This window comes from Brachionichthys hirsutus, chromosome 4 (genome assembly GCF_040956055.1).
Source record: "Brachionichthys hirsutus isolate HB-005 chromosome 4, CSIRO-AGI_Bhir_v1, whole genome shotgun sequence".
NCBI classification, from domain to species: Eukaryota; Metazoa; Chordata; class Actinopteri; order Lophiiformes; family Brachionichthyidae; genus Brachionichthys; species Brachionichthys hirsutus.
Genome location: NC_090900.1, coordinates 3,584,844 through 3,605,144, shown reverse-complemented (window position 1 = coordinate 3,605,144; position 20,301 = coordinate 3,584,844). Strand labels below are relative to the sequence as shown.

Below are 20,301 nucleotides of genomic sequence, written 5' to 3'. Positions count from 1 at the left end.
AAAGGTTGACTGTTCTGAGGGCTTCACATGTTTGAGTGGCGCGTGCAAAGGAACAAAGAGAGGTGGCCAGATTGGCCCCGGGGGGGGGGGGGGTGTTGGTATGCTCCGACTATGTTGGTGTGAACTCAGCCCAGCGTTTCATCTCCTCCACTTCAAACACGTGCAAGTTATTAAGACATAATTACTGCGTGCTGGATTAACACATTTCTGATTCCTGTTTACATGCATGGGTCTAGAAAGTTTAAAATGAAGAATACCGCCAAATAGTGAATGTAAACCATGATTATAAATCAAAATTTTTAGGATTTTGGCACTTATTTTAGAAATGAGCTTTTTATTTTATATTTTGAGCTCAAAAATATAAAATAAAAACAATTACACACCTTGATTTTCATTCTAAACATTTAAAAATATTCTACAGAAATCAAAACATACGTAGAGAAAATGCAAACCTCCAACAACCTACAAATTCTGTAAACAAAAAGTGTGGAATATTCTGACCAATTTGTGTCCGAATAAATCAAGCTGAAAAGACAACATGTAGGTCTGACAGATGGCTTTTCAGTGTCATGGATGCATTAACACCTTCACTTAGAAACATCCAGTTGCGATCAGGTCACAGTCTGTGAGATGTAGAGGCAGCAGGACTTCCTTCTTCGGTACCGGGAACCGGCATCTCTTGAGGAAAACCACACCAGCCATTTTATCGATTTAGAAGAATCGGCTATCTCCCCAATGACTCCTCTTTGATGATGGAACCGACTGGGAGGATGTAGTCCAAGTCCCTCCCTAATTGTAGAATCCGGAATGACTGCGCAGACAGAGATGAGAGGCAGGAGGATTAGGAATAACTCGTGGCTGACCCACAGTATCTTGGGAGCAGAACCTCGAGTACCTCATGAAATTTAGCTTTAATGGCATCAAACTTGATCTTCTCATGGACTGCTCTGGCAACGTTGTTCCTCTCAAAGGGTTCTGAAAGACAAGGAAGTCGGAATCACTAACTGACTAGAACTAGAAAAGCACTCAGAGCGCAGACCTCCGCCAAGCAGCTCATCCCCCTCATGATTAGATTCACACCGTCCACATGGAGATCTGGATCATCACCAAAACGATAGAAATTGTTCTTGGTATCTTTATACGCCAACCATGAAAAGCAAAAGTGAATCAGGGTTGATGCGTATTTTTAACAGATTTTTTAATCTATAAATTGAGTTTTCAATGTTAGAATTGAATATTATTCCTAACCTCATTTTGAATCAGATTCAGATGAATTTTGGTAGTAAGATAGCGGTCGCCACCCTACATGACTGTGTTAAAGTCCATAAACATCAGTCAATAATCAACCAAGATATTGAGGAACACATTTTGAAGCTCCATCGACTGCTATGTTAACAAAAATGATGATCCAGAATCCATCATCACCAAAATGTAGAAATCTGTTCCTGATAGCATTCCTAACATTACCTGTAAATTTAATCAAGATCCGTCTGTAACTTTTTGAGTTATATTGCTAACAGACAGACAAACAAACGGCGGTGCGGAGGTAATTATTAATGACTATTAGTACATTTCTTACAACGATGCACCGGTTGTAAGCGGCGCTGCACATTACGTCCACTGACGTGTTTACCTTCAACACAAATGTATTTGTTTCTCCACTCAAAATAATTATTCTTGGGCAGCACTTTTCCCTCTCGGACAGAGATCACCTGCTCATTCCACCTGCAAGAAACAAAAGAATCAAAGCAAGGAGATTATTGTTTGAATTATGACATTCAGACAGATGGTGAATCCACGAAATAAATATGCAAGCGAAGGAGAACGTTTTTCTGATCGAGTCGACTTGTGTTTAATCCAGTTCAATTCCTTTTTCATTTGATTCAGTGCAGCATAAAAAGAAACTTCAGAAATATGAACATGAAACATCATCAGTTTGCCAGAGAAACGATAGTGACAGATTTGCAACCTCAAACAATGAATCTGAGACTTGATGGAAAAATGTTGGACCTTCCGGTGGTTGCGTCTAACTTACAGGAAAAAGAAGCCGCAAATAAATATTTCATGTCCGTGTTTGGTTCAGCTTCATATTTTATTAACAAAATCTGTTGGAAACTAATGGCTTTCAAAAATGGAGGAAGAATGCCAGAGCGCGTTTTTCAAGAGCATTTAAAAAAAATAAAAAAAAAAAAAAAAATCAGTGCATTTCTCCATGTTCAACCTTGTGACAGGCATTTCAAGGTAACGCACATGAAAACAAACATATCAGTGCCGCGTAAGGGCAGATGTTCCACCTGCTCTTGTCCTTTACTCAGAAACATTAAACCGGAGAAGAGGATGCAGGATAGAGCGAGGAGAAAAGGGATATGAAACAGGAGATGGGGAAGAAGTTGGCCGGAGGAGCAGGAAGTGAGAAATAGAAGGCAGAAAACTAGCAGGCAAATGAAGCGCGTCAGAAAAAAACACTCGAGACATTTGATGCCCTTGGGAGATACCTGAAGTGCACTGCATAGTATCTGAGAAAGCCCAGAAGCAGCTCTCCCAGAGAGGACTGGTTTCTTGAGTTATATGATGGGATGTTTTTGGAACCATCCGGAACCATGTCAATGTCCATGTCTGGATCAAAACACCCCTTTTAATCGAGACACAGAACAAAGAGTTAGAGTTTAAAGTTATCATCACGATGGACAAATACAAAATGTAATAATAACGCAGAAACGTCTTTTTATAAAAGGAAACAGAAATTTAAAGATCGTCTTTGGAAGGCATTTTATTTGCATGTCCTTTTGTTTGAATTCACACCTATCAGAACGAGAACGCTACAAAGAGCAACAACCGATTGTGGGAATCAGGTTGAGTTGTAAACACTTACTGGGTAGTCTCTCTGTAGAGAGGGAAGGACGGGTTCTCTAACGGCTGCAAAGAAAACAACACAGGATGAGATTTTGATGAAACATTCCCTTCCAGCGCTGTCAAAAGTCCAAACTGGATGGAAAAAGAATTGTGTGCTAAAGTACGTGTGAATGCACTGACTCTGGAGATAGTGCAGCATCATCAGCACCAGGGCGTAGCTGCTCAACGTCCCCTTGCTGGCGTCATTGATGTGACTGTGTCGGGCCCATTTCTTGACAACAACGATCATCGGTCTGACCCTCTCATCAGCTGAGGGAGGCCACATAAACACAGCGGGACAAAATAAGGATTATTTAGGTAGCAAATGGCAGATTATTTAAGTGTAGAAATGCTGCCTTTAAAAATGCTACGCATTGCTATTGATAGATTTACTCACCATGAGCATAACTCCTCAAAAGAAATGTGTTTCTGATGCCCACTGTGTTATTGATGTTCAGGTCAAATTCCAGATCGCTGAGAGGAATGCATGAAAGAGTCATGAAAAAGAAAACTTCTCTCTTACTGTGATGATGTAAAACTGTTCTCCTCATACCTGCCTTTCTCATTGAACCTGAGAATTGGCACTTTGGCCCTGATCAGCTGGTTCCTCCCGATGTATGCTACGGACCAAAACAAACACGTTTGAGATTCATGGTATTTGTTTTATTTGGCTTCCTTTGGTAAACCTGAATCACTTTTTCCAGTGAGTAAATGGCTCCACCTAGTGAAGTCTGAGGGGAAATTAAAATATACAAGCAACTGTTAAAAAGCAAAAGCCGTTTGTATAAAGCAAAGGTAAATAACAGGTCGCTGATATTAGACAGCAGAGAATAAATGAGTTTTTGCCACCACGTTGCGAGGACACGGATTTACTGTTAGTTATTTCATGCTCAACGAAGTTGTTGATTGCTACTCACACAGAGAGTTGAGCAGCCCTTGAAGGAGAGAGAGTATTTGAATAGAATCATATCTTTTCTGAAACAGAAAAAGAGGGAGTCACCGATACGCATACTTTGTATTACATTGACGAAGCAGAGCTACTCACCGTTCCCCTAATGACCAAGCATAGATCAGCGTCACTGCTCCGGCAACCCAGTTCATTCATAGTAGATCCAGTTAAATAAAGCCTTGCCCCTATGAGAAACAGGCCAACATACAACAATCACGAGAGTAATTTAAAGCAGATAATATCCATGTGTGTGACACATACCTGGATATACACACTGTATGTCTGTCTCTAGTTGAGCTCGGCACATCTCCTTCCGGTTCAAATCGGAAGCTTGCTGCTTGCATGCCTCAAAAAGTTCCACCATCTGCGTACTCACCTGAGGGCAAATACACACGTGCGCTGCCTAAACCAGGAATACTTACATGCAAACAGTCTTTAAATTTAAGGCCATCACCTTGTCATTGACGAAGGCCTGCAGGCTTCTGTGGCTTTGCGGGACAGTAGCGACCTGAGGATGGAGCTCAAAGTGTTGGTGAGGATAACCAGATCTTGAGGATCCCTCCAACACCCAGTGGGGGTGATGAGTGGGAGGGGGGGTACTAAATGGGGGGTCAACGCGCTGTCGTTTCACAACATTGGGGCTGTATTCGTCATGCTGCCTCCTGAAAAAGACAAAATACAAACATGTGACAAGATAAGCGATGAATAAAACTATACTCTGAGGTCTCTGTTTTGATTAGATTTACACCGTCCTCATGGTGATCTGGATCATCACCAAAAGGTTATACATTGTTCTTGGTATCTTGATACACCAACCATGAATCGGAGTTGATGTTTATTTTTAACTGAGTTTTGAATCCGTAAAGCAGGATTTCAATGTTACAATTTTATATTTTTTCCTGACCTCATTCTGGATCAGATCCAGAAGACCTTTTGAATGGCCGTGCATATCGGACCCCTTTATGACTGGGATTTATGGTGACTGAATTGAATACATATTTTGCAAGATAATGTTTTTGAAAAAACTTTTATTATAACTAAATGGGGAAAATACTGTTTTTTTTTTTATTGTATACAGACGGATATTCAGATCCCTCTCAAAATTTAATGGGATCCAAGTTAGATCCATCTTCAGATTGTTTTTTCATAAAGATCCATCCAGCAGTTTTTCTGCTAACAAACAGACAAAACATAACCTCCTTGGGTAGAGGCACTTGAAATACATAAGAACACAACTCTGGAGAATAAAGTGTTTCACATATACAGGATTGCAGCCATGCTAGAAACGTAAAGTAAAGTAACGTTATTGTTGCTCAGTTTCATTTACAGTTTGTTCATGATCATATCGATACACAATCAGTAGCATATCATATAATGCTGCATACTTGCGCGCATTTGTCGTCGTGGATGTGCGAGGAGGAGGAGGAAGAAGAGGGACAATAAAAGGTGCAGGTTCCCATTGATAAGTAGGAAACCTCTGCAGGCCAGGGCTACCAAAGAGACGAGAACAGAAGAGGTCCAATAACTTACTGATGCTAACATAACTGTACAGATCGTCTCCTCCCAGCCTTCACCTGTTAACTCCCAGGGCTCGGGGGTTGTACGGCGGCACGGGGGGTGGCTGGTACGGGTTGTTGTTATGCGTGCTACGCCCTCTTGCTGCGTTGCTGCTCCAGGGGAACATGCTGAGGTTCTCGATTGAACGCCAGCATCAATTCCGCTTATTTCCTGAAATCAGAAAGCGAAAGTGTCATTTGCAGCGATTAAAAAATAGCTAAAGTAAAATAAAAATAAAAAAAAATACTGAACTCATCACTCCGAAAGTGAAATTAAATCCTGTTCCTGGGGAAGAAGAAACTCACTACCTTTGGCGCACATAACGTTAGCAGCATGGGTTAGCAAACCGGCTAATTCGAACATCAGTATCGATATTATGACGAAATTAAATCTGTTTGTGTGTGGATTAGTGTGACTACTGGGAATGTAGCAATAGCGTTTGAAGACAGTCTTTCAAAAGCTCTGCAACACTTACCAAACTGCACAACAGTTTAACGTAAACAAAACTGAAGGCGCTAGTTTTCAGAGGCTACACACTTCCGGGTTGGTAAAATTACGTAGCGTGACGCGATTTAAAGGGGACGTCGTCATTCTCCTCGCCTCTGCCAAAGAAAGCTTCTTTCATCGCTTTTTGTCGCTTTCGTTTTTTAAACCTTTGACAAGGAGGTTATGTTTTTGACGGCGTCTGTCTGTCTGTTAGGAGTATTACGAAAAAACTGCTGGATGGCTCTTAATGAAAATAATAATAATCTGAAATTGGGTTTACGTCTAATTTAGATCCAATTAAATTTCATGTGCAATATTCATCATCTGTGAAACAAATTCGAGATATGTTTCGCGAATCTTCTAACATTAAATACAACAAAGCCTCAAATGCCATCAGTCCCCTGAGCGCCAAGTGACGTCACTGCGGAGGACGGTGTCGTGACGTAGGCATTTTGGTGCTGCTGACAGCTGAGTGGGAGGGAAGCAGATGCATCAGCCAGGTGGGGAGCGGTTCGGGGGCGGGAGTGGGTGGGGGGGTGATGGAGTTAGGCTTGGATCAATAACGCTCACGCTGTCGTTATATACAAACTGCGGGATATTTACATGCATGTAATTAAACGACTTGACATTCCGAACATTGGTATGAAGAGAACGTCACAGACGTAATTAAGCCGCACAGTGACGCGGCTCGTCCTAGAACCGTACGACAAATGGTCTTTATTGTAGAACTGCATTTGGGAACACTGTGGAATAGCCATAGTCTGGGGGGGGTTAACATGTGAGTGTATGGTAATAAGAGAGAGAGAGAGAGAGAGAGAGGGAGAGACGCGGCTGGACGGTAACTCAATGAGTAAACCAGGATTGTCTTTGTGAGGTTTGGCTTCTACACCTTTCCCAGCGAGGATCCGTCATTTACGCGACAGCAGAAACGCGCCTGTCCGGATCTGCACCGGGCTTCGAGCAGGATCTCTAACGGGCGCCGCTGCTTCTCCATCACCGAACCCACAACAGCAAAGGTCGAGGAGATCCGTGCGTCCGACGGTGATAGATTGGAATCCGTGGCGTAGAGCGGAGAGGACCTTCATCTGTATACGCAGCAGCCGAGCCGCTCTTATTGCCGGGGGGAAAGGATCGGTCAGGTGTCGCCTTTGATGTCAGCCACAACAATGGGGTAAGTGTGATTATGATTTACAGGGTGACCTGCCCTCATCTCTGCGTTCCAGTCAGGATCCCTCATGTGGGGAATCGAACTTCCCTGTAATCGTAACACTGTATTGACCCAGGCGTGTCTTTCACTATATGTACCGTCCTGCTGCTCCATTTTAACAAATGGTGAATATTTTCAGCCTGATGGTGAATAGTTGGGTTGGTGCTATGTGTCACATAGACGGGTTTGAACGCTCAGGTTTAATGAGGCGCACATGAAAACCACAAATTTGGACACATGTGGAAGCAATGTTCACTCCAGAATGAATATCTTGTGACTGGTGAAATAGAAATACACAACATGATAGCGATGGAGTTCCTCCATCCTCAAACTTTTAGGATTAAACGAGTGCCATCCCCAAAGTTGGACTACCGCTGGATTATTACAGGTATTTTTGGTGCTCTCGCCAAATGGAAGAAAAGCATTAGGACGATGAGAAAGTGCTTAAAAAACGCTGCCATTTCTAGCTCTCTCGGTCCCACTGTTTATTTTCCCACATATATTAAAGACATTTATGTAATTCTAACAGAACGCATGAACACCACCAGCAGCTTCAAAGACATCCTCTGTGGTTTACTGTAATGAGCCTCCCGTTCCTTGTCCTGATCCAGAGAAGCTTTGGGTGACAACATAGTGGTAGAAGCATGTGAATGTAGCTATAACGCTGCACACGGCAGCTACTTCCATCACCATCGACAGGCACCCATCACTGGAATACCCCCCCAGGGCACAGCATTGCTCATTTGCATGTCCCCTAACCCTGTGCTCAGTGGTCCCCCCCCCCCCTAGCCTGCTGTCCATTAACAGCTGCCTCCCCGAGTTTATGTGATTAATTGCACAGCAGGAGATAAAAAATAATATGTTACATGCATAGTACAATTTCAAGGCAGCAGCCAGAAGTCCAGCATTAACTATTAACGATACACTGGAGGAATCCCAGGTACCCACTCTTCCCTCCTACAGTGTAGGCAACACGCCGTTCAGCGGCCTCCACTTAGCTCCAGCTCTCTTTTGTGATTAAGTTACTGTTATGCAACCGAATCAATGACTCAATTGACTCCACAATGGATTCGATTGCAAACTGTGACACGGAACCCTACGCTGCTTGCAACTGAGCTCATTGACATCCCCAAAATATGCAGGCGTATAGATGAGAGTGAAGAGGCACATAGCTGTGGATGTGTTGTGTGGACGCCCATCTCAAAGCGATGAGAAGACAGGGTTGTATTTCACTTCCAGCCTCGCAGCCGACCGAATACCTCCTGCAGCTCTAACTGTAATAGCACAGAGGAGAACATTAGTGTTGGACAAGACCTGGAGATGCCTAGAAACACGCTCTGTGGTGCGCTCTCACTTCCTTGGGCAAATACAATCAATGCACAGATGGACTCTGCTTCTCTTCCCATCTTTGTCTTTGCTTGTGTGGGTGTGTAACAGAGAGTCTGCGTGTTTTCAGGCACATCCTCGGGTCATCCAAGTGGCTCTGGGTAGCTAAAGGACCACGAGGGACCCCTCTCCACCTTTAATATGATCCACTTGCCTTTACAATGCCAGTCTTTTGAATTAATGAAACTAAGGAAAACAAGGACATCATTAAAAGGGGAGGCGAGGTAGAGGTTGCCGCGGCGAGGGGAGGGGAAGGAAGTAAGGTCTCCTGAGATGGACCGTTTCATTATGTTTCTCTTCCTTGCAGCGCTTGCAGAAAGAGGGACAGCCGCAAACGTTACATACTGAGGTAGAAAACAAATGGCAGCCTTTTGTGGTTTCAAATAATGCACACGAGTGTACGTAAGCTGTTCGGCTGCACCCTATGACCCATGTTCACTTCTGTGGATCAAACCCCTGAAGCACAAGATGTGCCAGATAAGCAACAGCTGCTGTCACTGCAGTGCACGAGACTGTCTGTGTGTTCATGTGAAAGGCCCTGCAGGCACCGGTACAGGGTTGATCAATACCATTGTTATCGAGTGTAAAGCTTAAACAATAATAATAACACATGGTGGAATAATATGGAAGCTGGTATTGACCTGTGGATAGACCAGTGTGTTAACTGAGCAGCACAGGAATCAGCAAAGTGTCTGTGTCTTTATCTGCTTCTAATCTAAACCCTCATTTATGAACTGTCCCATCCTCTCATTCTCTTCCTGCCTTCTTTCTCTTCCAACATTCATGTTCCATCACCTTCCATCCTTTCTCACACGATATCCTAAAAACCTCCTCCTCCTCCACGATTTCTTCTCTACACTCAGATCCTCCCTTACGTTCACACTCACTTTTCCTTTACTCCTCCGGAGGTTCAGCCTCTCAAAGTGGGGTGGGCACTTCTTTCATGCTCTCCCTACAGCTTCCACTGTCTCCTTATTGCCAAATGTGTGTGGCTCCCCTGCAGCATATATCCTACCATCAGAGTTCCTGAGTTCAACAGAATCAACAGGCTCTAACAGAACCTCAGGCTATTAGTTCATACAAGACTTAATGCACAACAAAGTAAAGAACGCATCATGATGAATCTGATATTAAGGGAAGGATGGGAATGCACTCCATCATTTTTGGGCATTTTTCTTTTTAAAGTTCAGTTGTAGGAGTAGATATTTAGATATTGGGGTTTTTTTTTTTTTACAACTGGTGGGTGTCATTTTGGAACAAAATGCTTTGGCTCAGCACAAGAGCATTGCTGCGTTCGGTTCAAATACAGAAGAAGATTTGCCACAAGCTCCATCAAATTATGCAGTGAAAAAAAAAAAAGATGCAAGTTGCCAAGCGGCTATTGCACGGATCATACGGGCAGACCGTGGCTCTGTGATGTGCAATGGGAAAGAATTACAATGTGTCACTGCGCTGCTGTCGATGATTACGATAATTTGCACACAGCATTCCACAAGCAGCATTCATCTTCCCAGATTCCCTCTCTGACTTCCTGCACTCCTCGTCATTCTCTTTCTCCTCCCGTGCAACTCTTCTTCTCTGTCTCCCCGTCTCCATGTTTTTTTTCCTTCTTTCCCAGTCTTGGCTAATCACACTCAGGGGGGGTGCTGCTGCTGGAATTTAATATGCATTTATACAGCAAGCCTTTGATGTCCCCCCCCCCCCCATCACCCCTTAGTGCAGTGTAAGCATTTCTGTATCTCCCGCTCTGCAAGTACTGCCATCCCAGAATATTACCCTCTGCACCCTGTGCTTTGTGTGCACTGACTCTAGATGATACCCCAAACCCCCCCCAATAATGCTGGAATATTAAGGCATTGTAACAGCAACCTAAGGAATGGGGGGTAATGGATGCAAAGGTACAATGACGCGCATGCGTGATGCAGAATGGATTGCCAGCATAAATAAAACACAAGTAAATATAAGTTTATTCAGTCATGTCTGTTGTGAGCAACTTCGCATTGTGTATGTGTTTAAACGGCAGCTCTGAGGGGTGTGTCTTTGCTACTCAACCGTGGCCCACTGTCTATATTTAGCCTTAAATCCCCTGTGTGAACCCCTCACTCCATGCGGTAGGCATTCCCATATCGGAGCATTGAGAGAAGGCGCCGCCTCACTGAAGTGGGACGGAGCCGCCGTTGAGACGCTGCCTGCGTTCAGCAGATAAGGGAGATAATATGGAGCCGAATGCGTAGTATTCATTTGCATGTGGAATCATCAGTACATGTTGTAAACCTCCTTAACAGTCTTTCTTTCCACGGCATAACTATGGAGGATGGCGAGTCAGTCATACAGTTGCCAGGGCGATCTGACTCCCCTGCCGGCAGCAGCAGTTTCGTTGCTGGCGCTGGCGTTGGCGAGACGTTGGTGTTGCGGCACAAAGAGGTGCATAACTTCTTCTTCGTCTCCTTTAGGGAGCAGCCCATCTACAGCACACGGGCCCATGTCTTCCAGATCGATCCCAACACCAAGAAGAACTGGCTGCCCACCAGCAAGCACGCCGTCACTGTCTCCTATTTCTACGACAGTACTCGCAATGTCTATCGCATCATCAGCCTGGATGGCACCAAGGTGAGCGGCTGATTGTTGTTGTTCACCTTTCGCCCTCTTTTGAACAGGACACACAAACATCATTGCACCTCTCTGACTGCATATTTAAAGTTGATTGCATGGCCCAGGTGCCGTTCCTGCTGCAACCCTCTGCATTTATCCGGGCTGGGGACCGGCTCCATGGAGACACTGGTTACGCTATGCTAGCTCCTGCTACCTATGGGGCTGCATTTCACCTCTCTGATTGCATCCATTGTGTACTTTTCATTTCTGGCAACTTTCAAATCAAGTCCTTCCAGTCGTCTTTTTAACGATGCTGTGATCTACTGAGTGCTAATGGCGCTTGTGAGCTCTGCTCTGGGATCTGATGTACAAACACATCATAAAAAGCTCATCATTGCACCCCGTCCCTGCACTGATCACGGTCATATTTTATTGTGTGCATGCATTGTACATTGTATGCGTGTTTCTGTCTCGACCACAGATTTTAAACCTAAAGATACTCCTATTAGACATCCAGGTGACATGTGTTTAATGGGAATGGCGTAATTGGGCGCATAAAATAAAATAAAATAAGTACAAATATGGGCTTTTGGATAGTATTCTTTGTATATTATATTGTTCAAAGTGATTAATCCAGTCATTATTTCTGTAATGGTGCAGCACTCCGCTGCAGAAGCAGCCGTTAACTCTGATATTTAGAATGGGTTGCATTACAATATGTGTATTAAGTGGGATGAATCTGTCTGCAGGCAATAATCAACAGCACGATCAGTCCCAACATGTCATTTACAAAGACCTCACAGAAGTTTGGCCAATGGGCGGACAGTCGAGCCAACACCGTCTATGGCCTGGGATTCTCCACTGAACATCATCTAGCAAAGGTAAACAGCATCCACACACACACGCACACACACACACACACACACACACATTTGTGTGTCTGTCTTGCTGGCAGTTGCTGGCAGCCCTTAGATATCTTATCCCTCATCTGCTGATTCCATTTTGACTGTTTTTTATAACATATCCAAAATGTGATAAAATGACAGTTTTGTTCCAGTAGTATACTGGAAAACCAGAAAACAAATGAAAAATTCATCTGATTTAAAGTGTCTGGGGGAGTAAATATGTACTTTAACCCTACTGGTCAATTAGAAGCACTTTTTATGGTTTAAAGTTGAACTAATCAGATTCACTTCCCACAGAGCTGCAGTGTCCACACTCCTGAAGCACTCACACTGAAACCTTCTGCATTCAGATCACCGTACCAAAACTATAATATTACGCTGAAATCAAATTATATGGAGCTACTTGTTGCAACTCCACTAATGGCAGACGTAAGACCGGCTCCAGCAGAGTCGGCAATTGGATTTCCTCTCTCTCAACACTTTTGAGAGAGAGGAAGTGGAAGTGGAGTTGGTGATGACACCCTTAAGGGACATTAGGGATGTGTGTGTGTGTGTGTGTGTGTTTAAGCGCGTCTCAGAGTTTACATTTGCTCAAAGTTTCTCGGCAGAGCTCATCTTACGGGCTTGCTGGACATATTAGTCTTCACTAAAATAACTCCTGAGATCAACTTAAGAAACTAATTTAAAAAACACAAGACAAGCATAATGGTCTGCCTTGCTGTGTGACTGTGTGTGTCTGTGTGCGTGTGTGTGTGTGTGTGTGTGTTTTAGTGAGCATGTGTATATTTGTGATAGACAAGTCAACAGCGACCTAGTTAGCTCATGTTACTGCAGAGGCATTATGGGTAAGGGCCTTCTTTTCTAAGGTCAACTGCAGATTGTTATTGGCAACAGCTTCTCCCTATCCTTTCCCTGGCCTCACAGCTGACCTATCGCATACTGATTGTGTGTGTGTGTGTGTGTGTGCGAACAGAACAATCCCCATAACTGCATGAATGACAGTCCATAATGATATCTGTCCTCTGTGTCCAGTTTGCAGAGAAATTTGCTGAGTATAAAGAAGCTGCACGGCTCGCTAAAGAGAAAAGTCAGGAAAAGATGGAGATGGCCACGTCTCCCTCTCAGGTATGCTGAGTACAGACTATCCCAACCCTGCTTACTCTTCATCGCTCCGTTAACACATTCGTGATCAAAGAGTGAATCAGGTTGACATTTTTCTCATTCATTGTGGCAACATTTTCTAGAAACACTTGTCACAACTGTTTCACGATGCCGTACAACTATTGAAAGACTAAAAAGGTTATAACTCGCCTAAAACATTTCACTCATGCCAACTAATGAAAATTAATCTGTCATCTATACTTGAAAAAAAATGTTGGCTCCTGGTTTGTTCTGCTTTTTCTTCTGATACCAAGTATAGAATAGGATTACGGAACAAATTATGTTCGAGAGTCTGGAACATAATTTGTACTAATACATAATTTGTATTAGTATGCTTGCACTATTAATGCTGCAGGCCTTGTGGCTGAAATGCTACCACCCATGGAAGGATGTTTTTTCTTTTAGCACTTCTGTCTTATAAGGGGTTAAACGCTTCATGGGGTTCTTCCCCAGCACCACAGACATTTCTGTGATGGTAAAACTGCAGCCTTCTTGCTATAATTCTCCAGTAGTCTAAAGAGCTGCTCTGTTTCACCACTGATTATCACTGTTTATTCCTCCAAGTCAAAGAATTTCCCACTTGTGTACTCGTACGACTGTCGAGGCAATAAGCATTTTGCACATTCTGAATCTTTAACATGCCTACTGGCTTTAGATTTTTTTTTCTAACCTCCAGATGCTCTCTATTTTCTCTGGAGCTTGAAAAGTGAGATGAGTTGAAATAAAATGAGGAAACATGGAGCTGCACTGAATCCTGGTCCTAATAGACCCGGCCCCAGTGGAAGCGGCTCACGAACAGATTTTAAATGCTATACTAATGAATGCAAATGTAATGTCTGCCATACCCTTTCTCTTATCTCTCAATTCCTTCTTGTCCATTAGAGACGCACGGGCAGTGTCATTATATTACTATATTGTACCCATGCCCGTAGGCTTAATAGCTTTGTTTCATGTGCAGTACGTGCAGCAGCTAAATGATTCGTCATTGATGAGCATTAATCTGTAATTCTGCCGTTTCCCAGCGCTGTAGAAGCCCTTTATTGACCTGCAGGCATGTGAACTGCTCACTAAGACATTTTCAGCCCAACGGTCCGAGTTTTATAAACGTTAGAGGTGGCATCTCCACCGGCTCTAAACACACAGACAAGCCTTGATCAGTTCTCGTGTCGACACACACACAGGCTGGAAGGATGCATGAGGGACGTATGTTGCCATCCCTGTTTAATTAAAGACAGATAAGATCACTCAAATAAATTATTGGACAGCAAATATCATCTTACGAATATGAGGAAAAGATCAGGTGACTAGTCTCCACAGACGATTATTGTATCGGTAATATAGTCGCATTTCAGTGCTGTTTGATTCATTTCACACCTGCCAGATGGTAACATAAACATGTTTCCACATGCAGGAGTCTCCAGGAGGAGGTGAGCTGTCGTCACCTTTGACCCCGGTGACGCCGCCTATGGAAAATATCAATGGTACAGACGAGATCTGTGAAACGCCCAATTCAGACACTCTTCCAGGGCCGGCACAGAACGCGCTGGCCTTCGCACACAGGTACATCCCAGGTCATGATGTGTTCACGGCCCAATGTTGTCATGGTTACAACAATGCAGATATTACAGTCTAACAATGTTTTGTACATAGTGTTCAGTCTTGATTCACAAGAAACAAACACGTAATAATAATAATAATAATAAAGAAGCCCTTTCCTGCATGTCTTTCTTTTTCTGGGTATACCCACGTATATGTGGCCTGTCGGCGTTGTCGACCTCCCTCTACTTACTACTACTCTCCTGCTTATCCTCTCTCGGGATCAATTCAAGAGTTGCCGGGTCTTCTCTTAAGCAAAGAAATTTAACATTAGGGTCTAATTGCAGATCAGCAATACGGAAGGTGCTTGTTTAGACAGCCATAAATAGTTGTAACTCAAGTCATGAGAAATATGAATGCAATGAATAATATCATTGATATTCTCACTCACACACTTCACACGGACCAGCAAAAGGTGTTACTTTAGTTCCTTTTCCCCAGAGTGTTGATTTATTCAAGTCATTACGTTGTCTAGTCTGACTCTGCTTGATTTGGAAACAATAACAAGAACATATTGTTTATAACATATCTATGCATGCACCAATACTGTTGTATCAGTTCCTGCTGTGTTTGACACTGAATATTGACGTGGATCATTCCTATTCGTCCGTCGTGGCTCGTGTTTGGTAGCTTGTGTAAGATGAAGAGGTCGCGGTGTAAATATGTGTCATTTGTATAATGCTCATCAAAGAGGTGTGTCTGTGAGGTTTAGAACCGAAAAAGGTGTCGATGAAGCATTTATATAAGACTTATATAACATACTGTGGGTAGTGGGAGGCAGAATATGAGCAAGACAGACACACTAAGTGTGTGCGTGCATGTGTGTGTGTGTGTGTGTGCGTGTGTGTGTGTCAGAAACTGGAAATTGAGAGCACGACTCAGAGAGAGAGACACTTCGTATAAGGTCTGTACATGAGTCACTGCTGCCTAAACAGCCACCAACCGCACACACACACGCACACACACGCCTACACACACACCCACACACACACACACAAATAAACAAAACAGGCAGCTTTGGTAGATCCTTGCAGTCAGTCGAGGGTGTTGGACTTTCTTTTGCTCAGGAAAGGGAATGCACATTTAATCTCCTGTTATCTGTAGTCGACTGTACATGCAGGACATTTGTACAATCTCTGTAATCCTGTGCTACTCATTTCATTATATCTCTGGCTGCGATTCGTGTTAATTAAAGATATTAATCAATTGCTTAATGTATGATCTTTCTTTTTGCTTATTTGTGGATGTATGCGAGGACCTTTTTTTGACATTAAAGCTCATTATTGCGCTACGTAGACACAGGAATACTTATTAGTGGCTTAAAAATCTGTAAAGCTGCAAAAGAAAAGTCAAGTGCAAATGCCTAGAAACGGCCAGTTCCTCATCGTGAACTCTGTAAGGCCGCACGGATTTAAGGGGACGTAGAGAGGACACCCACTGCCTGCTGCAGCATTGCTGCTGATATGTCTATTAATGCTGCATGCGTGGGAGACGGGGTTCACTCTCAGCATTCGCAATGGCCAACTTGCACATGTTACAAACCTCACTGCTTCAGCCTCGCAGTTTCTCATAGCTTAGCACAGAGGAAGCAGATCCTGCAACCATCCAGATGCGTTTCTTTGTAGCCCTCTCAGTTAGATCTAATATTGCGTGTGCACCATGTCAAATCAGCTTTTGCAGTAGTGGCATGTGCCTCAATGTGAAAATGGATTTCCTATTTGTGTAATTGTACATAAGCTTGTCATTTAGAGAATACCTGGAACAAAAACAAAAATCTAATTATTTGTAGTGTTCTGCATGCTCTGCTCATATAATACTTAATGAGGGTTCCCCCCCCATGCATGCAGAAACATACCAGTACACGCAGGTGTCTGCTGTCTATATGCACCAGATCTCGCTTTGTCTCATTGCCAGCTGTCTGGAAGTAGATGATATCATATAAACTACACTGCTGCTCAGCAGGGCTGTGCCAGCAGCTGCATGTGGGCACAGAGGGCAGAGGAAAGAGAGGAGGGTGAGATGCAGTAGTGTGTGAGCAGTGATGTTGCAGCACGTGGGCGTGCTTGGCAGGTCCGCAACGGAGTTGTTTTCCAATGATTTTCTGCGTATCGGACGACCTTCTGTTGTGACCGACTTTGGCTCTGTGTGAATGGTCTTCTAGCGTTGGAGGTTGGAGGTGTCCGTCGATGGGTGGGTGTGATATGCTTGTGCGAACAGAGACGATGCCGATGCACGTCACGGTGCCACAAGCGCCTCCCTTCCTGTAGCGCTACCATGGCAACTGCTTCCCGAAGTGCTCTGTGCGGAGCGGGAACCTACCTAAGAGCACGCGCCAGTGAAGGGATAGCACAAACACCAAAATGTTGTAGAAACCATCAATGTCATACAAGTTTTTCTGTGTTTGGTAGTTTTATTGACCTATTGATTTATTGAAACATGAAACCAGAGCATTGATTTTTATTTTTTTATTCAAGCGCATTGACAATGTCTACAGAATATTTCCAAACACAAAAAAATAAAAGTACATGCTGAATTAAATTCATGAAACAAAAATGTTAATGGAACAAAATAAAATACAATAAAGAATCAAGTGAAAGCCACACACACACAATCTGGTCCTACTTCATTTCTTTTAGAGACACGTTCTGTGTTAGTTGGGAAACTATTGCAGTCTAATAAATCAGATACACAATAAAAAAAATATGATTAGATTCGTTCAAAGTGGAAGAGTTAAATTACCAAAACATGAATTAAAGCAAAGTAGCAACTGAGAGCACAAATAAAATTAAGTAATTATATATTTTTTAAAAGCTAATAAAATCCTTGTGAGAACATATTTACATTGTGAAAATGTTCACATCAACTTTACAATCTGCAGTTCAGTGACAAAGGCAGCCGACTTACCCTCCGCCACGCTTTCAGGTCTTTGCTGTCTCCAGTGGGGATTCTGCTCAGGTGTCCCCCTGGAACTTTTCAGCCGGGATCATCTAATGAAGACGGGCATCGCTGTCAAAATATCGTCCACTCCATTCACTCCTTTATTTCTCTCTCCATTGATCTTCCATGCGTTCTCCATCTTCGCATCTTGATGTCTCACTTGCTCTCCTGCTCTTCAAGCTGGTGTGTGGGGTTTATACATTGGCGGCGCTGGTGACAGCATCGCTCTGTGTGTGTGTGGTTGAGTGTCAGCTGATACGCGCATGTGTAGGATGAGGTGTCCTCTCCCTCCCGTCTATGCGTCATACATGCTGACACACTTGCATTCGCAGAGGGGGTGGCTGTTGTGTAAGAATGGAAGGCGTCGTGGGAGTCCTGAGTGAATTAGCTCAGGGTTTTCTCTCATGCTCCACAGAGTGGGCGCTCTGCCATACTGGAGTACTGTTGCAGTGCTTAAGCATATATGTGAGTCAAAATGGTGGGGTGGAAGAAAACTGAAAGCACACATTACGATGGGGGGGTCATACACAGAACTCTTCACTACTTGAGTGAGCCAAGCTCCTTTTGTCTTCTTCTTCTTCTTTTGAGTCTTTAATGGGGAATTATTGTGAAGTACAAGGGGGTGGGAATTATTTTTCAAAGCAGCTTGACGTGATGTCGACACTCGGAGTGTGAATTATGTCAATCGTAAATGAATGCCTTCAGAGCTCGTGGCATTTTATACCTCCCCTTATCGCTCATCTCATTTTCTCATCTGTGAGTACCTAGAAAGGAAGCGATCCAATATCAGATTGGATCGCATCTTGATCCTCATAAGAAATTCTAATCCCTTGACATTCAACACTTAGTTTCATCTCTAAATGTTTTGCATCTATATTATGTTACTGTTGTGCTAATATTTGCATACTGTATGCTTGCATGTTCTGTAGCCCCACCATGACGAAACACTGGGAGGCTGAGCTGGAGGCGCTGAAGGGGAACAACGCCAAGCTAACGGCAGCTCTGCTGGAATCCACGGCCAACGTCAAACAGTGGAAGCAGCAGCTGGCTGCGTATCAGGAAGAGGCTGAGAGACTTCACAAACGGGTGAGCGATGGGACAGGAACGCTCGTTCTTATCTTCAAGAGTTAGCAATTAAACCAAAGTTTGTGATCCGCACGGATGGGATAGCGCGAAATATAGATAAGACAGTGGTGGAAGAAAGGAAGAGGAAATGCGTTTTGGCACCAAGAAGAATGTAAAAGAGGAAGATTGAGATCAGGATTCTTTCTGGCCTTTTCTCTGTTGATATGTGTCTTCATCAAACGTGTCGTCCGCTTAGGTGACGGAGCTCGAGTGCCAGAGCAACCAAAGTCCAGTGATCAAATCTCAGAAGGCTGAACTCAACCAAACCATAGAGGAACTAGAGTCGACACTAAGGGACAAAGAAGAGGTGTGTGTGTGTGTGTGTACATAACCCTGCATGTGTTGTATGGTGGAATTCATGCGACATAACCTCTATTTTTACATCACCCAGGAAATGGAAAAGTTTAAGGAGGAATTGGAAAATATGAATGACCTGATGGAGCAAAAAGACACCCTAACCCAAAAACTCGAGGTGAGCAAGAGGCGATATCCAGTCGCCTAATCCTTAAATGACGAAACCCTGCACAATCACATCGCCTCTGCTTCCGCAGGAGACAGAGTTGCGTGGCCGAGTGCTGGAGGAGCAGCTGGCAGGAGCCGAGCAGCGGTTGGAGGAGAACCAGGAGGAGCAGGAGAATTTCAGGAAGAGCCTTCGGACACTGCTCGAGATGCTGGATGGGAAGATCTTTGAGCTGACGGAGCTCAGAGACACCTTGGCCCGGCTAATAGAGGAAGCCAGCTAGAGACGAAGCTGCCCAGTAGTCACAGACAGAGCCATATTATAGCCTAATTTACACCCCGACACCCTAAACTCATCATCACTGGTGTGACGCGCCACGTCCTGTCTACCTGCACCCCGTATATTTGAATACTGAGTCGCTACTGTCCCCAATTCCAATTCTAACTCCCCACCTCTGCCTTTCAGGCATGAAGCGCTAACCACAGAAACTCCTGTAGTTCAAAACAACACAGGGACTACCTCATCTTGCCTTCTGTTGGGCTGGTGCAGGCGTAACCTCGGCTCAATTGATCTCTTCAGTGTCGACCCCCCCCTGAAATCACCCACTCATGTACTCACAATGAGGTAAATTGAGAACTGTGCCATCTGCCGCCTGGAACACATCACACACACAGATACCTTTCCTTCCTCTCTATACTGCCCTCCCAAAATCATTACTGTAAAGACTCACAGGACTGCGCCAAAGCTGCCAACCCCCCCCCCCCCCCCCTAAAAAAAAATATTGTCCTCTTACTAGCAGATGCTTTGATCCAAATTGACTTGCTGAGCAGAGAGATGTATAGCAGTTCCAGCTTTGTGCTCCAGTCAGTCGCTCGCTTTCACCTCCTGGGCCCGGATGACATCAGCGCTGCCCCAGGACCCGGACACACACAGAAATGATTGGCTGCTGTCTATTCACAGCTTATTTAAATTCCTACACAATAGAGGAGTATCAAACCTTCCAGATGTATTGTTCGTGTCACAGAAACTTTGACAAGGCGTGTGCTTT

At 43.9% G+C, this 20,301-nt stretch overlaps 2 protein-coding genes across 4 annotated transcripts; one reads left to right on the top strand and one right to left on the bottom strand.

The window, feature by feature from the left end:
* Positions 1–420: 420 nt before the first annotated feature.
* On the bottom strand, positions 421–5,525 carry tent2 (terminal nucleotidyltransferase 2). The gene is made up of 14 exons (XM_068738367.1): positions 5,416–5,525; positions 5,227–5,331; positions 4,296–4,503; positions 4,103–4,217; positions 3,938–4,026; positions 3,810–3,867; positions 3,446–3,512; positions 3,290–3,366; positions 3,034–3,162; positions 2,873–2,916; positions 2,496–2,632; positions 1,634–1,725; positions 896–975; positions 421–811 (listed from the first exon to the last, which is right to left on the bottom strand). The coding sequence occupies exons 1-14, from the start codon at positions 5,523–5,525 to the stop codon at positions 725–727; spliced, it is 1,398 nt and encodes a 465-aa protein (XP_068594468.1). The 3' UTR covers positions 421–724.
* Positions 5,526–10,784: 5,259 nt separating this feature from the next.
* homer1b (homer scaffold protein 1b) lies at positions 10,785–19,536 on the top strand. Of its 3 annotated transcripts, XM_068760992.1 has the most exons (9): positions 10,785–11,087; positions 11,819–11,950; positions 13,007–13,099; positions 14,550–14,695; positions 16,726–16,755; positions 18,598–18,754; positions 18,990–19,100; positions 19,185–19,265; positions 19,345–19,536. In XM_068760992.1, the coding sequence occupies exons 1-9, from the start codon at positions 10,785–10,787 to the stop codon at positions 19,534–19,536; spliced, it is 1,245 nt and encodes a 414-aa protein (XP_068617093.1). The 3 variants fall into 3 exon arrangements, with proteins under 3 accessions (XP_068617093.1, XP_068617095.1, XP_068617094.1); XM_068760994.1 differs by lacking the exon at positions 16,726–16,755; XM_068760993.1 differs by lacking the exon at positions 16,726–16,755 and having other exon boundaries at positions 14,547–14,695.
* Positions 19,537–20,301: the final 765 nt, after the last annotated feature.